This window comes from Talpa europaea (genome assembly GCF_964194135.1).
Source record: "Talpa europaea genome assembly, chromosome: 5".
Lineage (NCBI taxonomy): Eukaryota > Metazoa > Chordata > Mammalia > Eulipotyphla > Talpidae > Talpa > Talpa europaea.
In genome coordinates, this window is record NC_140071.1 from 94,471,241 (window position 1) to 94,482,049 (window position 10,809).

The following is a 10,809-nucleotide window of genomic DNA, read 5'->3' on the forward strand; positions in this document are numbered from 1 at the left end:
GCGTGCGCGCGGCGGGCGGGCGGGCGCGCTCCCCGCCTCAGCCGCCGGCGCCCGGCGCAGTCCGCCTTTTTCCGGAGCAGCCTGGCCGCGGTGCTAATCGCTCCCGGCAGCCGCCGTAGCAGCTCCGCTCGGGGGAACCGAGGGCGGAAAAAGGCGGGGTGGACGGCTCTTTGCTGGGAGTGGGCTGGACCGGACGCCAGAGACGCGGGCTCGCAAGGCAAGAGGGACTGTGGCCCTGCGACGACGCCGCTCGGGATTTTTGAGCCCAGGACTCTCCTCCCCTTCGTCTTTCTCTGCTGACGCTGCGCTCCTCCCGAGCCCGCGTCCCCGAGCCCGCGACGCGCTCCTCGCCGGGAGGGCCGAGATGGAGGTCCCGCCCCGGCTTTCCCATGTGCCGCCGCCATTGTTTCCCTCCGCTCCCGCTACTTTAGCCTCCCGCAGCCTCTCCCATTGGCGGCCGCGGGCGCCGCGGCAGCTGGCCCCGCTCCTCCCTTCGCTCGCTCCCAGCTCCGCCCGGCAGGGGGCGCGCCGTGCCCAGCGCCACGTCACCGCCCAGCAGCCCTCCCGATTGGCGGGCGGGGCGGCTATAAAGGGAGGGCGCAGGCGGCGCCCGGATCTCTTCCGCCGCCATTTTAAATCCAGCTCCATACAACGCTCCGCCGCCGCTGCTGCCGCGACACGGACTGCGCGCCAGCACCCCCCGGCCGACAACTCCGCCACCATGGAGGACATGAACGAGTACAGCAACATAGAGGAATTCGCAGAGGGATCCAAGATCAACGCGAGCAAGAATCAGCAGGATGACGGGTACCGCACGCTTCTCCCTTCTCCCCCAGCGCGCCGCACGCGCCTTTCGTCTCTCGGGAGCCGCGCGCTGCCCCCATTCTTGGCTCCGACTATCCCGCGTGCCCGCTGGGCCCCACTGCTTAGAAGAGAGGAGGAAAGTAGGAGACGGAGGGGTGACTCGTGAGGCCCGCGGAAGGTGGGGGAAGGGCGGAGGAGTTGGAGGAGGAGGGCGGCGGCGTCCGTCCGATTGCGCAGGCGCCGCGTGGGGCCCGAGGGGGAGGGGCCGGCCTCGCTGCGCCACATGCTGCAGCTGCCGCCGCCTCTTCATTGTGTCTCTGTTGGTGTTCCGCGCCGTTTTCCTTGGGAGTTTAGGCCACTCTTGCTTTGGGAAACTGTAGAACACTGGTACCCCGTCCCCAGAACGCGTTCTGATGCGCTCTCTTGGTGGAACGTTGGCTTGACAAGTGAGGGAGAGTGGTGGGGAAGGACTTCAATGGCCGGGCATGAGTTAGGTTGGCTTTTCTACCTAAAGCGACCTTAGACACTTCGTTAATCTCTCTTAAACTTTGCGCTATGCAACGTGCAGGGCAAACTGTCCACTGTCAGATTTAGTGAGTCCGATGGAAATTGGGGGATTTTGTGTCTATTGTTCGTTCCTTTGCATATATAAACATGGATTAAATTACTTGCACATGGAGGCTAGTTACCCCATACTTGATTCACAGCTAAATCTAATTAACCCCAGAACTGAAGTAATTGTTTGCGCTGCTGCTAACATTTAAAAAGAAATAACTTTTATTTCTAGTAAAATGTTTATTGGAGGCTTGAGCTGGGACACAAGCAAGAAAGATCTGACTGAATATTTGTCTCGATTTGGGGAAGTTGTAGACTGCACAATTAAAACAGATCCAGTCACTGGAAGATCAAGAGGATTTGGATTTGTGCTTTTCAAAGATGCTGCTAGTGTTGATAAGGTAGGGTCGTGTTTTGTGCTGCCTCTCTGGGCTTTCATTTTTTGGCAAGTTCTGAGATTTGGTTTTACATTGCTGTCAGATTAAATAAATCTGTCTTCTAGGTTTTGGAACTGAAAGAACACAAACTGGATGGCAAATTGATAGACCCTAAAAGGGCCAAAGCTTTGAAAGGGAAGGAGCCCCCCAAGAAGGTTTTTGTGGGTGGATTAAGCCCAGATACTTCTGAAGAACAAATTAAAGAATACTTTGGAGCCTTTGGAGAGGTGCGCTGTGTGATTGTTATATTTATATGTTCATCCTAGGTCTGTTTCTTTGTAGTAAGTAGTTCAGATGACTGGCGAGAGGGGGATTAATAAACTTCAAAGGTCTCTTCCAGTGACTGTACCTTAATCACTTTTTTTTAATTGGTACTTTAATTAAACAGCAATATCTAGTTCCTATATTTTGGCCAAAACCTGGATCTTTGGTGTGATCAGTGTTTGGATTTATTAACCAGTGCATGTGCTGGGCACAAAAATCATACTAAAGTTTTTGCATTCTTTTCTAATAAGTGCTTTATACATAACACAAATCATTCTATCAATAGCTTGACATTGATAATAAAGCAGAACTTACCTGATGAGAATAACATGTTTATTTGGTAGCGTGTAAAGGACCTGTAGCAATATGAAACTCTGAATGTTCATCTTGTTTTCAGATTGAAAATATTGAACTTCCCATGGATACTAAAACAAATGAAAGAAGAGGATTTTGTTTTATCACATACACAGACGAAGAGCCAGTGAAGAAATTACTAGAAAGCAGATATCATCAAATTGGTTCTGGGAAGGTAAAGCTGATTCTATAATTAAAGGATTTGAGACTTTCACTGTTTAGTGGGATAATTTCTCAATCTGGTTTGAGAGGAGTTTGTCAGAACTTTAGTAACAATTTTATTTGTTTGCTTTATAGTGTGAAATCAAAGTTGCACAACCCAAAGAGGTATATAGGCAGCAACAGCAACAACAGAAAGGAGGAAGAGGTGCTGCAGCTGGTGGACGAGGTGGTACTAGGGGTCGTGGCCGAGGTAAGACTTTAATTCATGGGAAATGACTTGATGATTATAGCTATAAATTAAATATGGGTAAGCCCATGAGAGAGTAAATCCAGATTTCAAATTCTTCCAGTGTGAAAAGTTGATTACCTTGGTGGGTGGATTTTGTTCTTGGTGAGTTTACTGATTTCTCCTCTTGAGGAATGGCTACTCCTGACATTGTTGCCACTCAGTCATGGGAAAATACAATGTTGTTATATGTAGTTAGGATTATATGACACACCATGCATGATAAGTTTCTTTTTGCAGTAGTCCTTGTATTAAAGCCAAACATTCTACCCATCTTAACCTTTGTCCTGATTTTGCATTATCTGTGGGAAGCATGGTATTGGCACAATTGAACTTTCTGCCCCCCTAATGACAACTGGAAAAATACTCTTTCAAGCACATGTCAATATAGATGTTTATTTTGCCTTTTTAAGATCTGCAGAGTGACAGGAGCACATCGTTTTATGTTAGGGACTGGGGGTCAGAAGTTGTTTCCTAACAATAATTGTGCATTGTTTCAGGTCAGGGCCAAAACTGGAACCAAGGATTTAATAACTATTATGATCAAGGATATGGAAATTACAATAGTGCCTATGGTGGTGATCAAAACTATAGTGGCTATGGCGGATATGATTATACTGGGTATAACTATGGGAACTATGGATATGGACAGGGATATGCAGACTACAGTGGTAAGAATATTTAACTTAACTTTATATGCCAATGGTATTATAATTTAGTGTTAAAAGTAGAATCCCGTTTTGAAATTGTGTGTATTTGTGTTTTACCATTAATAAAAATGTTTGCAGTTACATTTTTGAGGGTTTAAAGTCCTAGGGAGGTTTTTGGTGTCAATCGTTCTGGAATATGTGATAAACGTATGGCTGTATTATCATAACTTAAAATGTATGAAATTTTAATATTTACTTGGCATGTTAAGTTTTGTGTGATTGTTTTTAAGATAGCAAAGTCCTTTTACAGACACCTGTCTTAATGTAATGTCTTTGTCTTTTCAAAATAGGCCAACAGAGCACTTACGGCAAGGCATCTCGAGGGGGTGGCAATCATCAAAACAATTACCAGCCGTACTAAAGGAGGACATTGGAAAAAACAGGTGTGTACAAGAGTCCAAGAAACCAATGGAAGTGTCTAATTTAATTTAAAGATCAATAGACAAATGAAAAATAAGTAAAAACAAAATATTATGTAGCCTGTTTTTACTAAATTGTTAATTTTTTAATTGCTTTATAAGCCTGTTTTGCCTAAAGTGTCTATAGATCTTTAACTTTAAAGTCTTATCTCACTTTCTTTAGTATTACAGAAAAACTTAAGAGTTTTTCTGTTTGCTTTGTGTACCAGGTGGTCTAGAGGAATAATTAAACTTTTTTAGAACTATTAACAGGTAAAGTACTGAAATGGGTACAACTTAAGGAAAACAAGAATGTTGTCTTCTAACTCTGACATTATACCTTGTTTGTACCCGCCAGCGGGAACTTCATTGCAGGCCGTGTGTCACCCTGACCACGTCTATCTCTGGGGGTCGCACGTTGCGGGCAGAGCGCAAGGCATACACCAGAAAACGCTGTCCTGTGGTATGGTCTCTTCCAACTTCATGTACCAGCGTAAAGATTAAAGTGGAAAACTTCAGACTTTGGCTTCTTTTTTAATCTTTTTGAAGATTAAGTGTCTAAACTTAACTTAAATGGTTTTTTACAGGAGTTAAAGTACATAAAATGCCTTTTTACAGCTTAATCATTTTTGGTCTTCTGTTTAGTGTTGTATTTCAATTGTGGAGCCTCATTTTAAGTGTTCATTCTTTAAGATTTAATGCTTGCTTTTTCTTTTTATAGCTAATAGTGAAATCTACAAACCAAAACAAGAACTTTTAAATCTGGGATATAAATTAAAGATCATATGCACAGAGCAATTTGTTTCCTTGCAATACAAAAAGCCTATTAGAAATTTGTGATTGTACTTTGTTTGGCTTACTAGAGATTCTTCTAGTAGACCTTGATCTACCACAGTTCAGCCTGTGACTGGTGGGAAGATTGCATTCCCAATTTCTTTTCTGAATAGATTTAAATTTAATACCATTTGGGAAAATCTGGGTGAATTTATGAATTACCCAAACTGCATTTTGCCAGTAAACATGCATGTGATCTTTAATTGTTGACGAAAAGAATAAAGTGAGGACTTAAAACAATTCATGAAAGTGGACCTTTGAAAGCTTGTCAGAATTGCACATATCTAATTGTTGTTTTGTTTTTGTTCGTAGGAGGAGATGCTAAGGTATACCCATCTTGCAGGACGACATCGAAGATCGATCTTCTGTTGATCTAAGATGATAATTTTGTAAAAGACTTTCTAGTGTACAAGACACAACTGTGTCCAACTGTATATAGCCGCCAATTAGTTTTCTTTGTTTTTACTTTGTCATTTGCTATCTGTGTAATGACTCAATGTGGATTTGTGTTTATACAAATTTTATTTGTATGATTTCCTGTTAAACCTCAAATAAATGCTTCCTTATGTGATTGTTTTTCTGCGTCAGGTACTAACTAGCTCTGTAAAAGTGTAATTTTAAATAAGCAATAATTAAGGCACAGTTTATTTTGTAGGAAGTATTGATCCATAGGGAGAAACTGTGGACCTTTATGAATAGCCAGCTACAGTGTTGACCTGTTACCCATTTTTGTTAGATGTATTTTACACTCTGAGGGTTCATTTCCCTGTTAAGCTGGGGACTTTGTCATTTTAAGTCTCCATGACATAGTCTGTAGTGTTAAAAATAAGCAGAAGCTTTTTAGTAGACAATGAGTCTTAAGGATTATATTTTAAAGGAAAAGTTTTAACTGCGTAAAGCATGTTAGCTCCTTTTATGAATAGAAAAGATTTTGTTTCTGTTTGGAAAGCCATTTGTTAATGATTTGGTAAATACTTCCAACTTAATGGTCTGCTACAGGAAATGAGCTGATCTTGTACCGCAACCTAATTGTTCTCAGTAAATACAAGGAAAAGGCAACTTTTAAGCTGATAGGAGCTGTGGTTTGAGTGTCAAGTAGTTATAACAATGATTTTGGCGGCTAGGTATGAGGTTAAGGCTTCAAAAAAAGTTGAAGATATTTGAAGTAGTGGTACAGTAAATTTACTTGTTTTGGTATTACACCACAATAAGCACCAAACTGAACAAAATATTTTCTATTGGGGGATCCTTAGGAAGCTGTATTGGGTGTTAACTTCTGTGGTGTGAGTTCTTAAAGTCAGTAAGTTTCATCATTGATGCAGTTAGTGCATGAGCTAGTTAAGCGTATACATATTTAGACATAGGAATGGTGAGAAAAAGTATACATAAAATCTTAAGTGAATGCAGACGTATGACCAAGTTAATAGATACTCTCTGATGCATTGAAAGTTAGGCAGCTACAGCTCTAGGTTTTGGGTTTTTACTGGGTAAATCCAGGCTTTGAATTCAGTGTAGTAATCATTTAAGGTTGTTTTCTTTGGTTCCATGTTTGCCACTAGGATTAGCATACATGTTCACATTTAGAGTAGTTGGCCTCACTTTCAACCAAATGTAAGTTTTTTATGCTGATGAACCTTTATTTGGTGCCTGCAACTAACTTTGTTCCAATGATGTTTGTACTTGCTAGGCTATCAAATTACAGTGCTCTTGGCCTTGTTTTGTTTTTAATATTTTACTACACATAGGCCAAGTACCAGTGTTGGCTATTACAAGGGGTTCTGTTTCTTAACATGCAATTTAGGGACCAGAAGGGAGATTTTCAATTTCAAATTGTCAAAGTGAGTAGGTGAGTGTCTTTAGGACAATGAATCCTGTAAATTAAAATTTATGATTAGGTGACAACATTGTCCTTTCCCTGATCAAAAATGAATAAAAGCTTTTTAAACAAAATTCAAACTTCAATCAAGTCTTGATATATATGACTAAAGAAATAAACTACATCTAGACATTGTCGTCTGAGATCTTTTACAAAGAACTGAATGGGGAGTGAGAATGCACTTTTTCTCTAAGGGGCTTTGGATAAGAGTTTTAATTCAGATTAAACCCTATTAATTCCCCTTGATGTAAATTTGACAATGCCAAGGCTAAGTGCTCTGATCACTTGATTGAGTAGTAAAGTTAGTATCAAAATGTCATTCTGAACTAATCAGAAGTAAGCTAAAGAATATGGAGGTGTGAGGGTAGAAATCGGCTCACTAGCAATTTCATTGATAAATGTTATTTGGTAATCATGGCTATGTTGGAGTGCTAATATTGATGATTAGCTTTTATTCCATTATCTGATGCATCTTTATTTTCAAATTGTAACAGGCACAGACCCTTTGCTAATTTTCATAAATTTTAATACAAAACATCTGGAAAAAGGCATTACTGGTTACCAAGATTTGATTGGATGTCAAAACAGGATGCTAAGTTTCACTGATTAAAAAGGTAACTTGGACACCACAGGTATAGAACCCAATTTTTATTTGTATTTATACCATTTGAATTGTTCTAGAATTAAACAGAATTGGGAATGTCTATAAACTTGCCAGCCTAATAGAATGGTCATCTACCATGGGGTTGACTTTAAGCAAAAAGCAAGGCAACTTAGATCTTTCATATAAAGACATGTTAAAATGTTGCCATAAAAAACAGACTTTTTAAGATTGGGCTTTTTTAATAATTGTTCTGAGATAGTCAAATTGGATGTTTTAAGTTTTGCTTTGCAAAGAAAAAAAATCAACTTCTTGACCACTACTTTTTTTAACAAATCAGGAAATAATAATAGTGGTGGCCTGGAAATTACAGGGTAATGCTGTTTGAAGACTTAATTTGTACTACTTTAACAGCTAAATTTGGATTTAATCTAGAGATACACCCCACCTTTAAAAAAGTGGTGGGATTGAGGTGTAGTTTTAAAAAGCATATTCACTGTCATATCACTTGTTACTTAAAATGTAGAATATCAAATAACAAAATCTTCAAGATTTTGGTTTATCAAAGATGAGCACAAATTAGAAATATGTGAGAAACTCCTGTGGACAAGTTTTCTCATGTTAGTAATGAGTACTTCCTTTTGAGAATATGACAAAATAATCTAGCAACAACAGCAGAAAAAATAAACATGCCTACATATTTTAAATCTAATTATGGGAAAATTACAGACATTTTTGAAAGACGTAGGGTCTAAGACTTGAAGTTATTTACTTTTATGGGAGCAAACTGATGAAAATTAAATTTACTACATTGATAAGGTTACACAAAGTGAGTTTCTTTATAGATAGATTCTACTTCGGTATGGGAGGGCTGATGAGTAATTTACAGGGTAGTGATAGTTTTATGGATGAGAGGCAGCAATGGCCAAGCCCTTAAAAGATCCTATTCAAGGGCCTCCCCTGGTAGCACAGCAGTTGAGCGCTGGGCCGTGAGGCTGCCCGCAGCCTCTGCAGCGCCAGTTCGTTCCCCAGCTGCCGGTGAGGGTCCCACATAAAAAAATCCTCTTCAAACCTTGATTAATCTGATTGCTTTAAGTTGTGGAAATTAGCTATCTAAAAACAGAGACCTGTCCTACAGAATTGACAGTAATTATTTAAGGTTCTTGAATCCTGCGACAACTGGAACGTGGTTTTCATAGATGATGCAAGCAGAGGGATGAAAGGAGGAGAGTGTGATACTGGGAGCTATGGTATTTTAGGGTAGTTCTGAATTTTTTCAATACCAGGAAACAGTTTAAATATTTCATGCCCTTGCATTATATATTTTGAATGCCTTTATTTGTCAAATATATTGATTGCTGTCATTATGTAGTGACGCTTCTATTAATCAAAGGCAAATAGCTGTCAAAGAGAACTTCTACATGTGTTAATCAGCATCGGACCAATATACCAGCCACAATCAAAGAAACAATATTTTCATTAGCTTGTGCAATTTTTTTTTAAATAAGTGGCTTCTGTCAGACTTAAAAAGACTGGAAATAGGGGCATTCCTCGTGGCCTAAAGGGTTAAGTCTCAGTGCTATCACCACTACAGCCTGAGTTAGATCCCTGGCCAGAGAGCTAACCCACTTAGGTCGCAGAGACCTCTCTTGTCTCAGACCTCTCTTGTCTCACCCGCTGCTCCCCTCAGCAGTGTATTTCAGTCAGTCTGCCTGTTCTGTTCCCTACTCTGTCTCTGGTGAATCCTCTCACCCCTATACCTCTAGCCTACACCCCAGGTCTTTTATAAATAAATATTAAAAACCTGGAAAGTTCAAGGCTACTAATTCTAGGACATTAGAACTACTTTCACATCACTGAAGAAAAGGAAAAAGGCATTTTTGAGACTACATTAATGCAGCAGGGAAAAATGATAACTTGAAATACTTGTGGTATGGATTTAATTAAAATTTCTTTAAAGTGCATTTGAGTGATTTAATCAAATAACCAAGTCACCTTTTGACATCATTAAATTATATATGTATGTATATGTATTAGCTATTTTTTTCATATATTCTTTAGTTGTAATCCTGTAAAAACAGGACTCGAAAACTCTAAGCATAACTCCACACTTAACTTTCTCTTATATTTTATTTGAATTTGAATTTAGTGTTTTTAGAATACCAAATTAGAGACAAAAGGGTTTTTACCTATATTGCCTGTCCTAAGACGACGACATATTTAGACATATGTAACACTTGAAATTCACTGGTGAAAATGGAAGGCTTTTTTGTTTTTATTGTCTTGAACCCCAAGAGAAGATAATTGGGTGTTAATGGCAAGAACAGAAATTGGCCATAGACCCACCCACACTCAAGATCCACAATACAAACTAGGCTGGTGTTTTTGCTTTTGCTTTTTTAATGTATTTAATTCTCCCGGGCATAAATATTTCCCCGTTGATGAAATAAAATCATACTTCTCTTACTTCATTAATAATACCAAGGCGGGGATCTTCTTCAGCCATTAATAGAAACAATCAGATCTCTTAGCCAGGAAATATACTGACACTAATTACTGTTCTCTTGACAATTCTACTGGCAAAGGAATGCATATATTTAGTACAACATGTAACGGTCACAATTTACTAGCTCCATTTGTTGCTATGAGGTGGGAAAAAACAACATTCAACGTTTCTTTAAATTATTCCATAAATTTTAAGATCATCCTGTTTTTTAAATTGTTATCAAATATATTCACATATCTATGCATTAACATATTCCTCATAGCCTGTAAGTGTATACTCAGTGTACACGTATACCTACATAAAGGAAAAGGTATATAATTTTTTAAAAAGTTCTATTTTCAGCAACTATGAACTAAGTAATTCAAATCAGTCGTCCTCCTGAAGACAAGTAGGATGAAATATTTTCTAACTCTTAAAAGAACTGACAAATTATTATAAATTTTCCTGGTTAAAATCTAAGAGAAGGTCGAAACCTAAAGAAATAAGTATTGCATTCACAGTTGGTCTCGATGGCCCTACAGGAGAAAGAAGGCAAAAAGCAAAAGCCTATGTACAGTCCATGTGAAAGCTCTGATACCCAATTACTCAAATTGGTTTCCAAAGGGCTACCCTTTCAAGACAAGAAATAACCCAAGTTCCTCACTAGGTGGAATGGTTAAGGGAACTCCAATCTCATATAGTCCTAGAAAGGTAAAAGAATCTTAAGTGCATGGAGAAAAAAATGAATTATTTCTACAAATATTTTTCAAGCGTAATGACCAAGAATGCAAATCAGTGCAATGACCAAATTCAAGAGTTTTCAGACCTCCCACCGTGCTTATAATGTTGAAATAAAGTATAAGCTTGAAAATATCTCTAGAGAAGTGGAAACTATAAAAGCATCGTAGCAGATCTGAGAATCAAACAGATTTTTGTTTTTTTTAAAGATTTATTTATGCATACAAGAGCTGGGGTATAGGCCAGAGATGTGGGGAGTGGTAAGAGGATTCACCAGAGACAGTGTGGGGAACAGAACAGGCAGG

The 10,809-nt window shown here is 39.3% G+C and overlaps 1 protein-coding gene across 2 annotated transcripts; it reads left to right on the top strand.

Annotated features, from left to right (window-relative positions):
• Positions 1-364: 364 nt before the first annotated feature.
• HNRNPDL (heterogeneous nuclear ribonucleoprotein D like) lies at positions 365-3,933 on the top strand (the record flags this gene model as incomplete). Of its 2 annotated transcripts, XM_084234070.1 has the most annotated exons (7): positions 365-807; positions 1,592-1,760; positions 1,862-2,023; positions 2,458-2,589; positions 2,712-2,826; positions 3,363-3,533; positions 3,863-3,933. In XM_084234070.1, the coding sequence occupies 7 exons, from the start codon at positions 365-367 to the stop codon at positions 3,931-3,933; spliced, it is 1,263 nt and encodes a 420-aa protein (XP_084090196.1). The 2 variants fall into 2 exon arrangements, with proteins under 2 accessions (XP_084090196.1, XP_084090197.1); XM_084234071.1 differs by lacking the exon at positions 3,363-3,533.
• Positions 3,934-10,809: the final 6,876 nt, after the last annotated feature.